At 35.8% G+C, this 23726-nt stretch overlaps 1 protein-coding gene across 1 annotated transcript in view; it reads right to left on the bottom strand.

Annotated features, from left to right (window-relative positions):
• MKLN1 (muskelin 1) overlaps nucleotides 1-23726 on the bottom strand; it is a gene marked incomplete at its 5' end in the record, with an annotated part of 178683 nt that overhangs the window by 114235 nt on the left and 40722 nt on the right. Inside the window, one exon of the mRNA XM_079711119.1 lies at nucleotides 12070-12139. Within this exon, the coding sequence (XP_079567245.1) occupies nucleotides 12070-12139 (70 nt within the window). The remainder of the gene's footprint in view (nucleotides 1-12069; nucleotides 12140-23726) is intronic.

The following is a 23726-nucleotide window of genomic DNA, read 5'->3' as shown; positions in this document are numbered from 1 at the left end:
GGTGAGTGTTAAAGGATGAGACAGAGTGCATTAGTTTCCTCAGGCTGCCATAACATATTACCACAAACTTGGTGGTTTAGAACAACGGAAATTTATTCTCTCTCAGTTCTGGAGCCCAGAAGTCTGAAATCAAGATGTTAGCAGGACCATGTTCCCTCCGAAGGCTCTAAGAGAGGATCCTTCTTTGTCACTACCCGTATCCAGTGGCTCCTGGTGTTCCTTGCTTGTGGCAGCATAACTCCAATCTCTGCCTCCATCTTCACATGACCTTCTTCCTTGTGTCCCTCTGTATTTTCTCCTTTTCTGTGTCTAATAAAAACACTTGTCATTGGATTTAGGGTTCACCCTAATCCAGGATGATCTCACTCTAAGATCTTTATCTTAATCACATCTGCTAAAACCTTTATTTCAAATAAGGTTACATTCTGAGGTTGCACATCTTTTTGGGGAGGGAGGGGCACTAATAACCTACTACACAGAGCTAGCCAGGCAAAAAGGCTTATGAAAAATGAGTTATAGAAGCTGTTAAAAGGCCAGCATGGTTGGAGCCTAGTAAGCAAGGTGGAGAATGGTAATGTTGAGATTGAAGAGGTAAGCAGTTACCACATCATGCATTATAAATTATAAATGCAATGGAATCCATTAAGCACAATGGAAAGCCAAGATCTGATTAACATCACACACACACACACACACACACACACACACACACACACACACACGCACACACAGAGTCTGCCTTGTAGAGAATGGATTGGAGGGACTGGCAGATGAGTTAGGATAGTTACAATAATTCTGACAAGAGATGACATGAAGGAGACTTGAACTAAGGTGGTGCAGAGATAAAGAGGATTAGACAGTTTTGACATATATTTTGGAGATAGAATGAATGGGGTTAAGTGATAGCTGGATATAGGCAGGGGAGAAGGAGGTATCAAGATGATGATTTAGTTTCTGACTTGAATAACAGGGTAGTTGAAATATCATTTACTCTGATGTGAAGGACTGACAACGAAACAGGCAGCATTAGAACAGGAAATGACACCAGAAAAGTCCAGACTGTATATCTATGTAAATCTCAGACTGTGTAATAAATCACCCAGTGTCTTAAAACAATAGTGATTTATGATTTCTCATGATTCTGTGGGTTCAATGGATAGTTCTTCCACGATATCTCCTGGACTTATTCATGTAGCTGTATCAGCTGGTGGGACTGGACTTAGTTGGGGTAGAAAGTGGGGGAGCTGGACCTAGCTGGGATGACTGGGTCCCTCCATATAGGCTTTTATCCTCAAGAAGGCTAGATGGGCTTTCTTCAGAGCAAGTGGTCTCAAGAGTTCAAGATGGAGAGAACAGAAGCTACAAGGCCTCTTGAGGCCTTGCTTAGAAGTTGCAATAACAATTCCATAGAATTTTCTGTTGGTTAAAGCAAGTGACAAGGCCAGCCAAGATTTATAAGGTGGGGGAACAGACTGCACCTCTTACTGGAAGGAGCTGTAATATGTGACCATATTAAGAAATCTGGACTCTATTCTAGGAGAAGTAGAGAAACATAAAAGTGTTTTAAGATATGGGAAACAATAAAATTCAATACCCATTCAGGATTAGAAATTCTCAGAAAACTACAAATAGAAGAAAATTTTCTCAAACTGACATAGGACATCTATAAAATGTCCATAGCCAGCATCATACTTAATGAAAATTCCCCCTAGTATTGGGACATAAGAAAAGTTGAGGCTGGGGAGTCACAGAAGGGGAGGAAATATTTGCAAACCATGTATCTGATAAAGGACTTATACACAAAACATACAAAGGCTCTCAAAATTCAATAATAAGAAAGTAAACAAACAAATGCTAAAATGGACAAACCTTTTGAATAGACGTGTCACCAAAGAACATTTAGAGAGGCAAACAAGCATATGAAAAGATGGTCAACATCAATAATCATTTTTAAAATGCAAATTAAAACCACAAAGATTGTTCATTAATTTTCAATGTATCTTTATTTGTAATTGCCAAAAGCTGGAAAACAATCCAGTGTCCATCAACAGATAAGTACATAAACAAACTGTGATATGTCCATATGAAAGAATTCAGTTGGGCAACAAAAATGAATGAATTATTGATGTAAACTACAACATGGATGAATCTCAAAATAATCACTTTGAGTGAAATAAGTCAGACAAAAAATGCATACCATATTTCTCCACTTATATAAAACCCTAGAAAATGCAAATGAATCTACAGTGAAAGAAGTGTGGTACCTAGAGATGGGGGATGGAGGTGAGTGGAAGGGATTAAAAGAAGACATGGAAAACTCTGGTGGTAATAGACATGTTTAGTATTTCAGGAGTGGTGGTATTTTCAAGAGTGTACACCTATGTTCAAACGTATCACACTGTACACTAAAAATATAAAGTTTATTGTATGTCCATTATACTTTAATAGCTGTTTAAAAATAATAAAAGTTAGTGTTAAAGAAATGAATAAGCAAGTCACAGACTGGGAGAAAATATTCACAATACATAACTTACAAGGAACTTATACCCAGAATATATATAAACAACTTCTACAACTCAGTAATAAAAAAATAAAACAACCTCACTTTTTTAAAGGAGTGAAAGAATTCACAAGAAATATAAATGAACAGCCAGTAAGCAAATGGAAAGAAGTGCTTAATATAAAGAGTCATCAGGGAATTATAAATTAAAACCATTTTATACCACCAATAAACACTAAAATTAAAATGTGTGTCAATGCCAAATGTTGGTGAGGCTATGAAGCAACTAGCAGTCTGATAATTTCATACAAAGTAATGTACAGCTGACCCTGAACAACATGGGTTTGAACTGTACAGGTCCACTTACATGCAACATTTTTGCAGTAAATACCTTAGAAAATTTTTTGGAGATTTGCAACAATCTGAAAAGACCTAGAAATTTGAAAAAAACTGAAAAACAGACAATTTGGAAAAAGCCTAGAAATATCAAAAAAATTAAGAAAAAGCTACACAATGAATGCATAAAATATATGTAGATACTAGTCTATTTTATCATTTACTACCATAAAATATATACAAATCTATTATAAAAAGTTAAAATTTATTGAAACTTACACACACAAACCCTTACAAACTGTATATGGTGCCATTTGCAGTGAAGGGAAATGTAAACAAAGTTGCAATATTAAATCATAACTGCATAAAATTAACTGCAATATATACTATACTACTGTAATAATTTCATAGCCACCTCCTGTTGCTATTGTGGTGAGCTCAAGTGTTGAGAGCATCTGCCTAAAATGCCATGTGATGCTTATCATCTCCATGTGAGCAGCTGTCTCTCCAGTAAATTGCATATCACAGTAAGAAGTGATCTCTCGCAGTTCTCACGTATTTTTCACTGTTTAGTGCAATACTGTGAACCACGAATAAAACCATGAGACCCATACAAAGCGCCACTCGTAATGCTGGAAGTGCTCCCAAGAAGCAAAGTCATGACATTACAAGAAAAAGTTGAATTACTTAATATCTACCACAGATTGGTGTCTGCAGCTGCAGATGCCCACCATTTCAAGATAATTGAATCTCAAGTAAGGACCATTGTAATAAAAGAAAAAGAAATGCATGAAGCCATTGCTACAGCTATGCCAGAAGGCACAAAAACTTTGCAGTTTTCGTGAAATACCTTTTAATCTTATTTTGAAAATGTAGCTTTTATGTGGGTGCAGGATTGCTATAAGAAAGGCATTACCTACAGACTCTAATGATTCGAGAAAAAGCAAAGTCATTACATGACAACTTAAAGCAAAAGGAAGGTGAAAGATCTAAAGCTGGAGAATTTAATGCTAGCAAAGGATGGTTTGATAATTTTACAATAGAAAAAGGTTTGGCTTAAAAAACGTCAAGGCAGGGCCTCCCTGGTGGCACAGTGGTTAAGAATCTGCCTGCCAATGCAAGGGACAAGGGTTCGAGCCCTGGTCCAGGAAGATCCCACATGCTGCGGAGCAACTAAGCCCATGAGCCACAACTACTGAGCCTGAGCTCTAGCCCGCAAGCCACAACTACTGAGCCCACGTGCCACAACTACTGAAGCCTGCGCGCCTAGAGCCCGTGCTCCGCAACGAGAAACCACGACAATGAGAAGCCCGTGCACCACAACGAAGAGTAGCCCCAGCTCGCCACAACTAGAAAAAGCCCGCGCACAGCAATGAAGACCCAACACAGCCAAAAATAAATAAATAAATTTTTTAAAATGTCAAGGTATCAGGGGAATCAGTGCACCAGCCAACCTAGAGGCAGCATATGAGTTTCCAAATGCCATTAACAAAATCACTGAGGAGAAAGAATAGCTGCCTAAACAAGTTTTGTTTTTCCCCCCGTACGTGGGCCTCTCACTGTTGTGGCCTCTCCCATTGCGGAGCACAGGCTCCGGATGTGCAGGCTCAGAGGCCATGGCTCACGGGCCTAGCCGCTCTGCAGCATGTGGGATCTTCCCGGACCGGGGCACGAACCCGTGTCCCCTGCATCGGCAGGTGGACGCTCAACCACTGCGCCACCAGGGAAGCCCCTGAACAAGTTTTTAATGTGCCATATCCTGGGGAAAAAATGCCACAAAGGATATTTAAGGAAGGAAGTGAGCACCAGGATTTAAGGCAGGAAGGGATAGGCTGACTCTACTATTTTGTGTAAATGCAGTCGGGTTTATGATCAGGACTGCCCTTATCTATAAGGTTGTAAAACAAGAAGGCCTGGGCGAAAACCCTTTTTCTGGATTGGTTCCATTGATGCTTTGTCCTTGAAGACAGGAAGTGCTTTGCCAGTAAGGGACTGCCTTTTAAAGTTCTTTTGATATTGGACAATACCTCTGGCTACTCAAAACCCCGTGAGTGCAGTGTCAAAGGCATCAAAGTGGTCTACTTGCCCCCAAACACAATGTCTCTAACTCAACCTCTAGATTAGGGAGTCATAAGGACCTTTAAGGTTCATTACACACGGTACTCCATGGGAAAGACTGCCAACGCTATGGAAGAAAACTCTGATAGAACATCATGGAAGTCTGGAAGGATTTCACCAATGAATATGCCATGGTTATTGTAGAAAAAGCTGTGAAAGTCATTAAGCCCAAAACAATAAATTCCTGCTGAGGAAAACTGTGTCTAGATTTGTATATGATTTCACAGGATTTATGACAGTCAATCAAGGAAATCCTGAAAGAGATAGTTGATATGGCAAAAAAGGTAGGGGGTGAAGGGTTTCAAAATATGGATCTTGGAGAAATTCAAGAGCTAACAGACACCACACCAGAGGAATTAACAGAAGATAACTTGATGGAGATGACTGCTTCCAAACCAGTGCCAGACGATGAGGAAGAAGACACAGAAGAAGCAGTGCCAGAAAACAAACTGACATTAGACAATCGGGCAGAAAGAAGGGTTCCAATTATTCAATACTGCTTTTGACTTCTTTTACAACATGGACCCTTCTATGACATGGGCACTAAAACTAAAGCCAACAGTGGAAGAAGGATTGGTACTATATAGAAACATTTTTAGAGAAATGGAAAAGCAAAAAAGTCAGAAATTACAGTGTATTTATGTAAGGTTACACCAAGTGTGCCTGCCTCTCCTGCCTCCTCTTGGAACTCCTCCACCTCTTCCACCGAGGCCACTCCTGAGACAGCAAGACCAACCCCTCATCTTCCTCCTCCTCCTCAGCCTACTCAACATGAAGATAACAAGGATGAAGGCCTTATGATGACCCACTTCCACTTAATAAATAGTAAATAATCATCATGCTGTACAATTAATAAACCTCTCTGCTGTATATATGTGTGCATCTTCATGTGAAAATTTAGTAAGTGTACAGCAAGAACTATATGAAACGTTTCTGTGTCATCATCATTGCCTAAGTATTCATTGTGTAGAACACCGTGTACGAGACTTGTATTGAAGTGGATAGCCTATCCTTACATAGGCATAAGGTGACTGACATTTTATACAAAATTAACAATGTTAGTTTTCTTACTGTTGGATAACTTTGTTTTCAAATGATTACATTATCATACAGTATGCTCCCCTCTCCCTAGTAATTGGAAAAACTGTCAGCCTATCATCACAGGTAAGTAGTTTTTGAGAAAATGTTAACAATGATATGACTATAATACTGTATACCATAAAAATTTTATAACAACTTATTCATTAGTGTACAGGGTAGGGTACTGTGAAGCAACTGTATCAATTACACTAGACTACCAGAAATCAACCATATTGCTGCTTCTTCATTATCAATGCATGAATAGCTATACCTGTAAATAAATATGAATTTCTTTTCCACCTTTTCGTTTTTAGTGTCTAGTGTTAGTAATACATATAACATCTACAGTGTTTTGTATCATGTGAGACGATACTGATGTAGGTACCGACACACAATTCATCTTGCACACAGACAACATACACTTATGATATTGATAAACATAGTACAGTACAGTAAATGTACTTTCTCTTCCTTATGATTTTCTTAATAACATTTTCTTTTCTCTAGCTTACTTTATTGTAAGATATAGTGTATAATACATATAACATAAAAAATACGTGTTAACTGACTATTTATGTTATCAATAAGGCTTCGGATCAACAGTAGGCTATTAGTAATATTTGGGGGAGTCAAAAGTTACATGCAGATTTTCAACTGCATGGGGGTTGCCACCTCTTCACGTTGTTAAAGGGTCAACTGCATCTCTACCTTATGATGCAGCAATTCTATCTCTAGATATTTACCCCAAATAAGCGAAAGTATGTATTATTTTTTAAATCTTATAAAAGAATGTTTATATAAGCTTTATTCATAATCACCCAAAACTGAAATATTGCAAATGTCCATAAACAGGAAAATGGATAAACAAATTGTGGCATGTCCATAGAACAGAATGGTATTCTGTAATGAAAAGATATGAAATATTGATGCACATAAGACATGGACAAGCATCCCCCCACCCCAAAATTCCGAGTATAAAAAGCCATATACAAAAGAGTATATATATACTCATTTCTATTAAATTTTAGAACTGGTAAATCTAATCTACAGCAAAAGAAATCCAAACAGTGGTTGCCTCTGGGTAGAGGGTGAGAGAGTTAAGGATTCACCGGTAAGGGACAGAAAGGATCTTCCTGACCCGATGAAAACATTTTTTATCTTGACAGGGGTGTAAATTATATTAGTGTGTGCATTTTTCAAAATGGATACTATACACTTAAGGTTCATGTATTTCACTATATGGAAATCATATTAAATAAAAATGTATTATTCAAAACATACAATGCTCTTTTCACACACTTGGGCAAAATACCATAAAGAAACTTCATAAATTTACTGGTATCCTGTTTCCACAGATAGAAATTACATTGAAATGCATATATTTTCTTTCCTTTTCTTTCTTCCTTACTTTGCAAGTAACTCTTATTCCTATAATATTCTTGTTATGGTTCATCAAACACAGAAAGAATAATGTAAGTGTACTGCAAAAGCTGTAACACACACACACATACACCCAACTGTATTAAGTAATCACTAAAGTTTTTTTTGACCTGCAAAAGCAGAATGCCTGCAGTTCGTTAAACAACTTTAACTGCTCTCTCTCTAGCCCCAGAAAGCAAAGAATATTACCTAATACCATACTTTTATTTAAACTGCCTTAGAAGGAACTTATAATTGTAGTAGAAGAATTATGATCTAACCTTTCTTAAAGCAATTATCAAGACCTACGTAACTGCCTGTACATTTCAACCAACCCTAGGATATTCCCCAGTCACCTTGAAAGACATATTTTCCATGGCAGTATCAGTAACTTCTATAAAACATATCTGATGTGGGAGAAGCGTGAAATTACTATCTTAAAGTATTTATAGGGTTTTTATTCATGCTACACTTACTCCCTCCCAGTACAGAGAGAGAATCCAGCATCAACAGCAATGTTTTCTCATTAGGTCTAAAAATATTTGCTCCCTACCACAATGAAAATGGCTTTCATTTTTTTCTGTTTATATAAATTATAAATATAAATTGAAAGTGAGAATCAAAAGAGATAAAAGTATAAGAATAAAATTGAAAAGAAATTTAAAATTACCTAAATTCCATTATCCTGACACAACCACCACCATTTTGATGATGATTCATTTGAACTCAATGCACACACTCACACAGACACATACTTTACATAAGTCGAATATCAAATACGTTGTTTTTGACGGGAATAACTTTTAAAAATAATTGTTTTATCTCTTTTTCCTATCTCATCTCCTCCTCTCTTAAATAACCAATGCCAACAACCAGATGTATATCCTATCATATCTTTATCTGGGCTCACTGTATCAAATAAAAATATACACATGTACATACACATATAGTGGTGAGGGAGGGAGAGTTGTTATTCAGGTAACAACAGTAGGATCTTATTATAGATGTTTCTCTGCATCATGCTTTTCTCATTTTATAGTGGAAATTCCTCCAAGTCAACTGGTATGAAGCCAGTTCATTTTATTTAAATGGCTGACAATATTCCATGAAAAATGTATTCAAGCATTCCCCAGTAGATGGGTTCTCTTTTTTCTCCTGCATCAAAATCTGACCCTCACTAACAGGGTGAAATAATAAATGTTTGTTTTTAACTGCTAATTTCTGCGGTCATTTGTTACACAGCAATTGATGACTAATACAGCACCCAAGGTCAAAAGAAATATCAACAGTTCTATTTCTTAAGTAGTTAGGTCCGAACAACTTAATAAGTATAATACTTATGCCGTGACAATTTAGTAGCCATCCAAAAAAAATAATCAACATATATTACAAGAAAAATATTTGTATTTTTACCTACCCCACTCATAACCCAACACAAGCTTTCAAGAGAAGTGTTTAGGGTTCATTCACTCTCAAAACATGCCATACATCCTAGTATTTATGTACACACTTATAGTTTTTCCTCATTATGGGAAAAAAAGGAGTAGCTGAGAGGCTTTGATTTTGTTTTCCACCCCTCTCTAGATAACTGCACCATTAACTTCCTTATCTGCTTAAGCTGCATATACTAAACATAATTAAAATTTCTTACTGACAGAATCAAGCACTGTGAGCATCAAACAATATATCCTAATAACAGCAATGCCTTAGATCTGTGCAGTCTAATACATAGCCACTAGCCACCTGGGGCTATTTAATCTAAAATAATTAAAATTAAATAAAATTTAAAATTGCATTCCTTAGATGCACTAGCCTCATTTCAAGTACTCAATAGCTACCTGTGGTTAGCAGCTGCCGTATTATACAGTGCAGATTATAGAGTATTTTCATCACTGCAGAAAGTTTACTAGAAACACTATCCTAGAGGTTAATGAAATACAGAGTATTCTTGCACTAAAGACCCCCTAAATGTTATACTTTGGGTTTTCTATTTGTTACTTAGATTTTTCTGTCTTCCTCCTTATGACACTTTGTCAGTTGTCAACTTGCTGTTAGTGTGCCTATCTTTCAAAACTACGCCCCCCATGCACAAAGCTGCTTCCAGTTGCTGAAACCAAAAGAAACAATCAACGAAAGAGAATAACATTATATCCTAAGTGGATTCTTAAGAAAAGGCCCTTAGAACCTAAAATCTCATCACAATGCTTTTGATTTTTCAGAGACCTCTTTTCCTTTCTTTCTAATTCTCAGACCTGTGCAAGACATGAATGAATTGTTAGTTACAGTATAGTTGCTCCTCACTATTCAAGGGTTTTGCACTTGCAAATTCATCTACTCACTAAAATTTATTTGTAACATCAAATCAATACTCTCAGTCATTCCTGGACATGCACAGAGCAGCAAAAAATTTAAGTTGCCGAAAGCACACTCTCCCAGCTAAGGTCAAACAATGGACCCTATACCTTCTTGTTTTAGCTCTCATACTACAAACAAGTTTCCTTTTCATGGTCTATTTAGGCATATTTTAAAATATTTTTGTGTTTTCTGTTGGTGTTTCACTGTCTAAAATGATCCCCAAGTATAGTGCTGAAGTGCTGTCTAGTATTTCTAAATCCAAGAAGGCTGCAATGTGCCTTACAGAGAAAATATGTGTATTAGATAAGCTTCATTCAGGCAAGAGTTATAGTGTTAATGGCTGTAAGTCCAATGCTAATGAATAAACAATATACACAAAGTAAGGTGTCTTTAAACAGAAATGCACATAAAGCAACATTATGTATTGACTGGTTGATGAAAATCTGTAACAAGAGGCTAGCAGGAACTTAACTCTGAGTTACAGTGAAAGATCCATCAGACTGGTAAAATCTAAAAATCATCCATAGAAGTGATGGGAAGAACACAATGCACAACAACTTTCATACACTGCCAGTCAGAGTATAAATTATACACCCATTTTGTAAAAACAGTTTTGCATTACCAGATAAAAGTTGAACACACATATCCTCTATGATCCAGGAATTGTACACCAAGGTATATACCCTAAAGAAACTCTTGTATGTGTGTACCAGGAAAAAACATAGAATATTCATAGCATCTTGTTCCTAAGAGCAAAAACTATAAAAAACTCAAAAGCCTATCAACTGAAAAATGGATAGATGTATTTTGGCATACTTATATACTGGAATACTAAACAGTAGTGAAAACTAACAAACTATAATTATACTCGGCAACATTAATATCATAATGTTAAACAAACAAACAAAAAGCTAGCCACAGAAGATGTATAATGAGTGATTCAATATATATTATATTTATATAAAGCCAAAGCCAGACAAAACTTAAATCACAGGAATTTATAAACATATACATATATAATACTGTGAGAATATGCTTAACAAAATATGAAATAATAATTACTGGGATGGGATTAGAGGATAGATATAAGATGGGGCTCACAGGAAGCTTCAAAGGTTGTAGCAGTTTTCCATTCCAAAGATGGTAGACAAGTAAACAGGTATTTGCTTTACTATTCTTTATATTTTATATATAAGTGTGTGTGTATGTGTGTTTACTCTTTGGGTATATATTTTGCAATTAAACACTTAAACACCAGGTGATCCAAAAAGGTTTGTAAACAGTAAAAAAACAATTAAAAAGGAAAAGTAAGTACAGAGACTAGGTTTCCAAGAATTACACTAGAAAAAAAATAATAAAGTAAGTTTTATTTACCCATCTTCTTTACCTATCAGAGAATTAATTTCCTCAAGGATATGGACATAAGTGCTAATGCTGAAAGTGTAATATAACTGAAAAATGATTATTTTTTAATTCAGATGACATCAGACACCACTTGTCAAAGAAACAATTTAGCTCATGGTCCTGATGTCATCTAAATATACTAGTTTAGTAAAATAACAAACTATATTAAGCTTATTTTCCCTAAAAGGCAGTTACTGAATCACTGAGTCAAAGTTGAAATTACTAACATCTCCTTAAATATCTACAGAATGACTTGAGTTTAAGTGCAGTAGAAGTCACAACCTCTGCTCAGATCAGTACTCTGATCAGTTACTACTCAGAACACTAACAGCACCTTAACCAGTTCTTTTTAGTTAACAATTTCCTCAAAACGTAACAAGAAACTTAGTTTTGCATCATTAGTAATCCAGAAAAAACATAAATTAGATTTTAAATGTTCCAGTAGAGAGAAGTATATAAAGTCTATGCTTCAACAAATTCCACACTGTATTTGCCTATGAAATAAAAATTCTTCCAAAATGTAAACAAACAAAAAAAGAGGAAATAAAAATTTACCTTTGGGACTTCCCTGGTGGTCCAGTGGTTAAGACTCTGCACTCCCAATGCAGGGGGCCTGGATTTGATCCCTGGTCAGGGAACTATATTCTGCATGCTGCAACTAAAAGAGCCCAAGAGCCCACATGCCGCAACTAAGACCTCACACAGCCAGATAAATAAATTAAAAAAAAAAAAATTTACCTCACAATTTCAAAGACTGAATAAACTATTAATGGAATCTAGATAACTGATATCAGTTAAGTGCATGCCTATTTAAAATCTGACTTCTGAATGGTATCAAGAGCTACACATAATCTTACCTGGGGAGGGTAGTTGCTCTCTGAAGACCACCGTGAAGACTGGTCATTTGGCTTATCCACTAAAATGTTCCTGAAATAAAGAAACGAAAATTATAGCAATTAATTAAAAGAATAAGTGAACAGGAATATGCAAAAAGAGGAATAATCTACCAGATGCTAAAATTATCACAAAGTTACATAATGCCTGGAACTTGAATAAAAAGAGAAAATTAAACAGAATAAGAAACACGGGGGCTTCCCTGGTGGCGCAGTGGTTGAGAGTCCGCCTGCCGATGCAGGGGACACAGGTTTGTGCCCCAGTCCGGGAAGATCCCACATGCCGCGCAGCGGCTGGGCCCATGAGCCATGGCTGCTGAGCCTGCGCGTCTGGAGCCTGTGCTCCGCAACGGGAGAGGCCACAACAGTGAGAGCCCCGTGTACCGCAAAAAAAAAAAAAAAAGAAAGAAACACAGAAAATGTCTAGTAATTTAAAAATTTTTAAATGATAAAGGTAGCATTTTAAACAATTGAAAAAAGTACTATATATATATGCATATGTGTGTGTGTGTGTGTGTGTGTGTGTAGCTCTACTTCACATCAAGTGACAAAATGAACTATAGTTGTATTTAGGAATTTAAGGTAAAAAAAGTAATAAAATATCTAATAATTAATAAAATACTCTCTCTCTTTCCCTCTCTCTCTCTCCCTCCCTCCCTCTCTCTCCCCCCTCCCTCTCTCCCTCCCTCCCTCCTTCCCTCCCTCTCAATCTCTCTCTCTCTCTCTCTCTCTCTCTCTCTATATATATATATATATATATAAAATCAATCTTTGGATCAAAAAGGTCTTTTAAGCCCAGAACCAAAAACAGAACTGTGAAAAAAGGAACTGACATAAGTAACTTTGGAAGACAGTGCTCTCACTGTAAACTGTAAAGCTAAAGACAAATAGAACCATACACAAAAACTGTATTTTAAGGACTTCCCTGGTGGCACAGTGGTTAAGAATCTGCCTGCCAATGCACGGGACACGGGTTCGAGCCCTGGTCCAGGAAGATCCCACATGCCGTGGAGCAGCTAAGCCTGTGCGCCACAACCATGGAGCCCACGCTCTAGAGCCCACGTGCCACAACTACTGAGCCCACGTGCTGCAACTACTGAAGCCCGCACACCTAGAGCCCGTGCTCTGCAACAAGAGAAGCCACCACAATGAGAAGCCCGCACACTGCAACGAAGAGTAGCCCTCGCTCACTGCTACTACAGAAAAGCCCGCACACAGCAACAAAGACCCAACGCAGCCAAAATTAAATGAATTAATTTTAAAAAACCGTACTTTATTTGATAAAGTTATTTCTCAGAGGGATATGGGTTAATTCTGAAACACTTTATATGTATACTGGGGTCAAACAAATAAGTAAATGAACGGTAGATGACGGGAGTCAAGCTTGTCACTTCGGAGTGGGAAGCTACAGAAAAGCAAGGGCAGGGAGGTTGGAATGTTCCTGATGGTACTGAAATAGTCAGAGACATCAGTGTGAACTCATATTTAGGTTTATATAGATACAGATTCAGAAGTAATTATATGTGAATGTGCATACATATACCCATGCACACTGACACAAATAGTATTCCTAGCTCTGTTCACTAATAGAGACTACAAGCAGTGACACCCCCAGTAGCAGTGAGTACACCAATGCCGAATCTTGGTTTCTACATACCACAGTCCAATAGAAGGAAACAGGGATTCTTGGGGAAGTAGCTGATTCTAGGGTTAGAGCAGGGAATCCAGAAGATTAGCCTAGAGCATGTTGTAGTGCTCAAAACAACAGCAAAAGGAAGGCAGGGGCTTGTCAAAGGGACACAGAGGAGCCAACATGAAAGAATGAATGGCCAAAGCTAAAATAAACAACAAAATAAATAACGTAGTATTGGATTAGAACCCAAAGTATAAATATCCCTGAGTCCATACTGATATAAATAACCCCAGTCTAACAATCAGAAAAACACCAGACAGATTCAAATTGAGGAACACTCAACAAAATACATGACCAGTACTCCTCAAAACTCTCAATATATTGAAAAACAAGGAAAGACTGAAAAACTGTAACAGACCAGAGGAGAGTAAAGAGACAAGACAACTAAAAGTAATGGTATCTTGGATGGGATCCTGGAACAGAAAGAAGACAGTGGAAAAACTAATGAAATCCAAATAAAATGTGGCATTTAGGTAACAGTAATGTATCAGTGTTGGTATCTTGGTCATGACAAATGTACCATGGTAATATAAAATGTTAGCAATAGGAGAATCTAGGTGAGGGGCATATTGGAACTTCGTACTATCTCTGCAACTTTTCTGTAAATCTAAAATCATTCTAAAATAATGGGCCTTCTCAAAGGCCCATTTATTTATCTATCTTAAAATATAGATCTATACCTGTCACAGAGAAAGTACTTAATAAATGTCAAAAAGAATAACTCTTTTTAAAAGGCAGTACTATAAGGAAAAGAATTTTCTTTACATACACATCTCACAAAGGTAAAACATTAATACATAAAATAACCTCAAACAATACTAAAAGGTAAAAACCAACTAGAAAAATATAGGCAACATAAAACACAAAAGGCTAATTAAAATTTGAATGAAGAGCACTTAAACATAAATACCCCATATGAAAATAGGCAAAACCCAAACATTTGAAATCAATAACCAAAAATTAGAGATTAAAACAAAGATATATATTAACCCTATAAAATTGGGCCTACACTCTCAAAACAACATGTGTTTTAATCATAATTGCAGCTGTTGGCCAGAGTTGGTAAAATGGCACTCTCATATTTTGCTGGTAGAAATGCAAATTGATACAACTTTTCAAGAGAGAATTTTAATATAATATATATTTAAAAAAACTTCAAATATGCATATCCTTTTAAATAAAAATGATAATGACATCAGCCATGATGACAATGATGATGTTTGCATCTAACATTTCTGAGCTTTTATGACATCTCAGGCACTGGTCTAAGTGCTTTCCATACATAAACTATTACCGTCAAAGCACAGATTAAGAAACTGAGAGAGATAAATTAATTTGCCTAAGTATACACACCTAAGAAATAATAATTTGAACCCAAGGCAATCTGACTCTAAGTCAACGCTCCTAATCACTATACTATACAGCCTCAGAATTATTCCACTTCTTGGAACTTAACCTAAAAAATAATCCAGGGGATTTAAATCATCCACATTCATCACAATACAATTTATAATAACAAACTGTGAACAACCTAATTGTCTAACAACAGAGGATGCGTTAAAACAAATTATGAAGTACCTATGTTACAAAACACCATGTAATCATAATGTATTCTACAGCCTGACTTTAATATTGTTGGAAAATGTCCACTACATAGTGAGTGAAGGGAAAAGGTAGTTTACAGTATATATACTGTAAATCAAGTGTTGTAAGTAATAATAATATTCATGCATGAACAGAAAAGACAAAGAAGATATATTAAATTGTTAATGTAGTTCTCAATGGTGAGATTTCAGTGACTTTTTTCCTTCTTTGTGCTTTTTTGTACTTTTCAAATATTCTAAAATTAACACATCTGACACATTATCAGAAAAAAAGGTGTGTTTTATTAAGAATGAATTACAAAGCAAAGATGAGAACTCTATGAAAAGATTGCAGTACAGTTAAAAGCTAAAGCTAAAAAACTAGGAAAAAAATCACTCTGACATGAATGTTATAAAGCATGAAAGAAAACCTAATATATTATAACTATGATAAATTGGGACAACAAAAATCACAAAGTATAATAAATTGGAGGAGGGGAGATCAAATGACACGTGAGTTAATTTCATCATTTTTCATAGCTCCTAAGAAAGAGACTCAAGCATACTTAAGTTTAGAATAAAAACATACTACATATCTAATAAATTATTTGAGACAGAGTATCAACAACAAAAAAAATAGCAAAAAGAAGGAAATAAAAGATTAAATGAAAGCAGGACACATTAAAAACAGAAAATTTTAAATAAAATTACAATATTAATACCAAGCATCTAGTACAGTCATACATATAAATGATCTAAAATAACATAGTAAGATACTCTTTGGACTGGGTGAATAGTAGTAACATTACTATTACACGAAGGCACACACACAATAACAGTGACTCATGACAGATAAAAGATATATAAGGCAGACATAATCTTTGTAAAACTAGGAGGAAGTTAAAGAAAAAGTATTAACTGGGATTAAAGGGGTCAAAGGTAGAGAAAAATACAATTTAAAAAAGTATGAACTGGATGAAAACAATAACTATAAAATAATAGTTCAAGCCAAGACTGTGAGTCTTAATGAATTAAATGAAAACAAAAATAAAGCAAAACACAGTAAATATCAGAAGAAACTGATTAAAAAAACAGTAGCAGGAGATTAAAGTCTCTCAGCATCTAGAAAATTAATAAACAAACAACTATATAATGTCAAAGTAGTGGTAAGCATTAATAGTACTATGAAGAAAAATAAAGCAAAGTAGAAGAGAAACAGACCTGAACGATATGAGGGACCTAGCCATGTCATAATCTGAAAAATGAGCAGATGATCACTAAATACAAAGTTAAGGGGGCAAACAGTTACAATATGTTATGGTCTTGTGAATTTGAAATGCCTATTAAACAGTCCATTAGCGATCCAGCAGTTGGATTATCTGAGGCTGAAATTCAAGGAAAATGCCAGAGCTGAAAAAAATATAGAGAAACATCAGTATATCAAATGCTAAAATATTTAGAGCTATGACACTGAGTGAAACGACTCAGGGGATAAAAGAGAGCTAGAAGAGAAGCTGAAGGACTGATTAAGCTCTGGGGGTCCATTATTTAGGGGGTCCAGAAGAGAAAGATCAAGCAAAGGAGACTGAGAAGGGCCAAAGGAGAAGAAGATGAAAACCTAGAAACTGTAGATGCCAACTGAAGAAAGTATTTTGAGAACAAAGACGTGAAAACTATGTAAAATGCTGCCAAGAAGACAGGGGCTGGGAGGTATTCACCCTCATATGCCTAACTCAAAACTTAAATGCTGCCAAACAGAAAGTGCCTAATAAATATTTAATAGATATGAACAAATAAACAGTACTAAAAGGAAAAAAAAGTGGTTCCATCAAAGCATAGAGTATATTAATCCTTATTTATTATCTGTAATTTAAAGCTTATACTAAGATAAAAGAGAAATATGTATACTTGAAACTAATATAATATTGTATATCAACTATACAATTAAGAAAAAAGAGAAACATGATACAGACCAGAAACAAGGTGCAGCCTAAGGGGGCTTGGAAAGATGGAAGCTTGAAGATATTCCTGATGATCTCCAGCCCAACACTAAGTCAACTACTAAGTACCTCTCTTAAGCCCAGAAGGTGACAGAGGCCAGAACCAGAACTTTAAGAATTACCACAAAAGCTTAGCCCTAGGAGGACCATGAGATCCATGGATGCCTCTTTCCCCAAGAAAAAGGCATCAACTAAACGAGCATTCCTGGGACAACAGGCTGTCTCCCTGGCCCACAAAGATCTTCAGGAGAGCTTTAGCCCTGAAGATGAGAATGTACTTGCCCTCTTAGCTGAGGACATCTAGTTGCTGAGAGGTCTCTCCTGGTGACCTACAGAGAACTAACAATATAGGAAATGGTATACCGAAAGCCACAGGACAAAGACTGCCAGACTGCCCACTCTCTCTGAGGTATCAGAAGCCTCATCCAAAGAGTACACAATACAAAAAAGTTTGTATAGAAAATTGTACAAAAAGAGCCAAGAAAATTTATGAAAAAGAATAGTGAGGGCTTCCCTGGTGGCGCAGTGGTTGAGAGTCCACCTGCCGATGCAGGGGACACGGGTTCGTGCCCCGGTCCGGGAGGATCCCACATGCCGCGGAGCGGCTGGGCCCGTGAGCCATGGCCACTGAGCCTGCGCGTCCGGAGCCCGTGCTCCGCAATGGGAGAGGCCGCAACAGTGAGAGGCCGGTGTACCGCAAAAAAAAAAAAAAAGAATAGTGAGAAGAGATCATTTTATCAGCTTTTAAAACACTTCAAATCCTCTATAATTAAAAACAGTAGGAATTGGTATAGGAACAGATCAATAGCTAAGAAACAAAAATCCAGAAATTGAGCCCTGTGTGGATGAGAATTTAACTTTTTTTTTGCTAGATAATCTTTAATATTATAAGAGAATTTAATATTTGATGAAGGTGATATTTTATTTCAATGGGAAATGACAGTTCATATTTAAGAGACGCTTATACAACTGAATGTCCACTGGAAGAAAATAAGTTAACCCCTATCTAATATCATATACAAAATTCCAATTAAAAATTTAAACATACATACGTACATACATACATAAACATATTAGAAAAAAATTTAAGAGCCAATATGTAGAACCAAAAGCGTTAGTGAGATCTTTTTGCCAAGAAACACAGAAGCTTTAGAACGAAAAAGTTATTTGATTACAAAAAACTTTTGAATTTTGTATTGTAAAAAACACCATAAAGAAAGATAGGAAACAAGCAACAGTTTAGGGAAAAGTGTTTGCAACCCATATGACTAATAAAGTATTCATACCGAAGATATGTAAAACACTGTTTCACATTGGGAATAAGATGAACAACAAAATGAAAAATGAGCAGAATGCATGTCACTGAAGAGTCATTAAAATGGCTAGTAAACAGCAACAAAAAATTTTTTCTAAATCCCTGTGTATTATTTGTGTCAGGGAAAACAAATTAACATAGTAAGATATCTTTTTTCACCCATCAAATTGATGAAATTAAATCCCTACTTAACAGGAAATCAGGGAGAAACTGTAGACATGTCCATTACTCCAACCTTGATGGAAAGTCAATTTGCAACATCTATCAATATTCTAAATGTACATATTCTTTCACCTAGCACTCTCAGAATCTATCCCATAAAAGTAAGACCATCAGTACATAAAGATCTATGTATAGAGACTCATAAATGAGTCTGTCTAATGCAGCGTTTTTTGTAGTAGCAGGGAAATGATTAAATAAATCATAAAACACATATATCATGGAACACTATACTGCTATTATAAAGAATACTTCAGATCTATGCCAGGTAACTTGGAGGGATTTTTGCAATATAAGATACAAAGAAGCATGTATGATTTCATTGTTAAAAAAAACTATTATTTATATATATATTCGTATACAATTATATTAACAACCATGTGTGATATGATCTAATTTATATTAAATTATATAAAGCAAGCACATATATAAGCCAAAAATGAAGCATAAATATCATTAAGGGGTTTAGCTTATCTTCTTATATTTGTCATATTCAGATTTTTATAATAAACATTATTTATATAAACATTAAATTATTGTAAAAATATTACGGTTGAGATGACAACAAGCTTTCCATATTTATGGCAAACTGACTACATTATCATCAGATGATCAAATCAGGCTCAACTTTTCTTTCTTTTTAAAGACATAGGAGATGGAGAAGCAATTAATAAAGGCTTACTGCCTCTTAAAATTTTTAAGTGACAGATGATCTCTCAAAGCTTAGTCAGCTGTAGACTGTTTTTAATTCTCCCTGCCAGATGTTCCTTCCTGAAATCCATTTCCATTCTCCTGGAAAGCAAATGAGAAACTAGTTGAGGGCAGTGACTATTAACGTTAGCCCTTCATCAACAGAAACACAGCCAGTATGGTAGCATCCTATAAAACATGTTCTTTATTATCCTTCCTCATACTTCCCAAAGACCTATAAAGCCCACCATCATTACTGGTATAGCTTTTCCTTCTTCTAACTCTCAGGAGAGACATTAACCTCTTTTACTACATATTGTTAATCATGATACTAGTTCACTATCCCTGACCTCTAGTTCACTATCCCTGATCTCTAACAGGGGAAATATCCCATCCACAGCCTCTGCTGAAGGAGCAATCATAGACACTGATATTTTGTACTTGTGACTCTCCCTTACAACTATCTCAGTGACAGCTAACATAGGCTAGCTAATGACCTATGATGGGAGATGGAATGGACCAGTACGAAAATAAAATTATAAGACAGAAAAATGTATAAGTAAACAGAACCAATGAAACAGAGAAAAGATATACAAAATAAGTATAAGAGATACAAGAGAAAGAATAAGCCGGTCAGTAGTAAGATAAGACTGTAGGAGACATAAAACAGCAGAGACTCCAAGGAATAACAGAGAATAGAAATGATGGCTTTTTAGTTCTAGCTGCCAGGAGGCTCTGTTTCTGGCAACCAAAAGAATGTGATCAAAATACCCTTCTAGGTACTCCATGACTAATTTTAACATTTTAACTATTGTCTGGGAAAATAAATAAATGATAAGCAAAAAAAAAAAAATGTTACAGAAAACACAATTCATATAGTTTCATATATAAACTATATGATCCAAATAACAAAGATTAATCTACTAAGATTAAGCTCAATATATGCCATTGTAAAATATATTTAAAATGCAAAATGCAAAAAATAACTAACGGAGAACTGGTCAAGAAGAATAAAAGAGATGGGCTGAGGACTAAAACGGTTTCCTTTTTCCATCAGTGTTAATTTAATTTTAAAAAGGTACATTTTTATTCCTACCAATGCAGTATGAAAACTGAAGGTAATAAAAATGAGCCACATTAAGTCTCTTGAACATAGATAGACTACAAAGGCAAGGCTGTGAGTAATTAATTTTTTCAATTAGGACTATAAAAATTTATAGTGAAACACATGGACAATTGAAATATGGAATACAATGTTAACTTTTTCCAAGTTACATGTCTCTATTTTGCAAAATTTTTAATGTAGTATACCTACATAAACTACCAACTGTCAGGAACAAACTATTAAAATTCATCATGAGAAGAGAAATTATTGGACATTTTGGGTTCAATTCAAGTCAGCAAATTAAAAACCTTTTTTTTTTTTTATTAAACATGCTCAAATCCTAAGTCTGCTTGGCAATATCTTCTAAATTGCTGCTCTTAAGAATACTTAAAATAAACATAAAAAGCAGCACTTGAGCAAAAAAATGGAGCACTTAACGTTTTTTTCTGCTAATGGATGCTCAAGATACCTAACAGTAAATCCAGTCAATTTTAAATCGAGAGTTTTGGATACTCAAAAGCTACCTCTAATTTTGAGGTGAAGAAGTCAGTCAAGCAGAGTATGTAAAAGAGTGTGGAAGGATTCAATCTGTGAATATCTTCCTTTTGGTAGTTTTAAAACACCCTACTAAAACCTGTGTCCTTCTGTTGAATGATGTGATAAAATGCATCTAGAAGAAATCAGCTTTGACTAGGAATCATAAGACCCTGGAGCTTGGCCACTAATTGGTTGGATAACCTTAAGCACATCATGTAATCTCACAGGACTTTAATTCCTTTATCTGTAGTGTAAAAGGAAACTTTGAATTCCTTGATCTCAAGTTTCTTCCAGCTCTAGTCAGGGCAGTGCATTGCACAACTCTAGGAAACACCATTCATGAGGCCATGTTAACATCCTACAATTCCATGAAAAGATTTCACATCCTTCATTCAACATATCATGTAAAATCCTCCTCCTACACAGCAGTCAATAATAACACACAATCCATTGATTATAATACAGCTTCCATTATGTGTGAACACTCTGCTGGGGTAACACCACAAAAGTACAAGAATGGGTACCTGTGGCCAAGGGGATTATGATCTATTTTTTAATAAATAATAAATGTACTTAGCATAAAATTTATGACACAAAAACATATACAATAAAAAACCAATTCAAAATGCAAAACAGAAATCAATTCAAATCAATTCTGAATAGTCACAGCTATACAGTGTTAAAGAGTATACTATAAAAAGTATAGCTTCTCCAAAAATCACTTGTACACTCACTTTCAAATACTTCCCAATTTTCACACCAAATATTTCCAAATTTTCACACAGGAGCATGGTAAAGAGGGGGCCCTACCATAAGCTGGAGTTATTCAACAAATATTTACTGATCCCTATATGCCAGACATTGTGCTAGGCTCTGGGAATACACTGATATTTAAGATAGAAAAGATTCCCACTTGTGATGCTAACGTTCAAATGAGAAGCAGCAGAAAGTTAACAGGTACAGCTGCAAACAAGGTAATTACAGATTATGATAAATGCTATAAAAGAAATAAACAGGGAGCTGCACTAGGACAGGGGAGTTCTTTTACTTGAAGTGGTCCCCAAAATGCTAATTATGCTAATTAGAAGGATCCACTCATGGAAAAATGAAGGAAAAGTCAATTCTTCACAAAGAAACCAACATGCTCAAAATCACAGCAACAGGAAATAATCTGACCGTGAAAATCTGAGAACTGGATAAAGTCAGATAATGTCCTCACAGGTGCCAAGATAAGGTAAACACAAAGAAAGCATGAAATCTCTAAGGGGGCCTGAGAACATTCATAAAATGCCGAGTCTAGACCCTAAGAGGATTTCAGGACTATCCTGCAAATATTTTCTTACTTTTAGAAGGACAGAAACCCACTCTGAAGAGAAACTGCAGGGAATAGAAAATAAATTAAGCAAAGCATAAAGAATGACAACCCTCAGGAAAGGTAAGATTCATATTCTAGGTGGGCAAAGGTCCAAGCGATACAGAACTCAAAACATATCACACAGCAAAATACATTTAAAGGTTCCTCTCCAGAAAGCAAAATACTTGCAAAGCATAGATATAAAGGCGAAAAGCTTTACTACATCTCAGAAGTCCAAATTTAAAAAATATTTCACAAAGTAGAGAGATCTTGGGCCCCAAAGCTCAGAACTACACTTGTCCATCCCTTCTGCCTACAGTTCCTTCTAAAACTACTGGAAGGGAATTCCCTGGCAGTCCAGTGGTTAGGACTCCTCGCTTTCACTGCTGAGGCTGCAGGTTCAATACCTGGTCGGGGAACTAAATCCCGCAAACCGCACTGCGTGGCCAAATAAATAAATAAATAAAATAAAACTACTGGAAACCCATATTGCTTAAACACTAGAAACTTAAAATGAAAGCACACACTAAGAAATTATAGGAAAAATAATATATGTGAAATAAGTAACATTCTAACAGATAATAAAAACACATGAGAAAAATGTGGCCACAAAAAAGAGGAACATTATTAACTATTATTTCAACATGAACTAAAAGAAATTAAGAAAATAGCTGAAGCTTTATTAAGCAGTAATAAATCAAAATTACAACAGTTCAGAAATAAAATGACTAGACAGTAGGAAGAGCTAGTAAGACTCACAAATGAGGGAAAATAGGTTTTTTCAGAAAACAGACTAAATTAGAAAGAACTAATTAGACTGTTAACCAGACTTATTGTGGTAACCATTACACAATATATACAAATATCAAACATGTTGCACACCTGAAATTAATATAATGTTGTATGTCAACTGTACCTCAACTAAAACACACACACACAAAGAATATACTCCCTCGGGCTTCCCTGGTGGCGCAGTGGTTGAGAGTCCGCCTGCCGATGCAGGGGACACGGGTTCGTGCCCTGGTCTGGGAGGATCCCACATGCTGTGGAGCAGCTGGGCCCGTGAGCCATGGCCGCTGAGCCTGCGCGTCCAGAGCCTGTGCTCCACAACGGGAGAGGCCACAA

Source organism: Hyperoodon ampullatus (genome assembly GCF_949752795.1).
Source record: "Hyperoodon ampullatus genome assembly, chromosome: 9".
Taxonomy (NCBI): domain Eukaryota; kingdom Metazoa; phylum Chordata; class Mammalia; order Artiodactyla; family Ziphiidae; genus Hyperoodon; species Hyperoodon ampullatus.
Note: the sequence above shows the minus strand (reverse complement) of the source record. Positions and strands in the feature narration are given on the sequence as shown.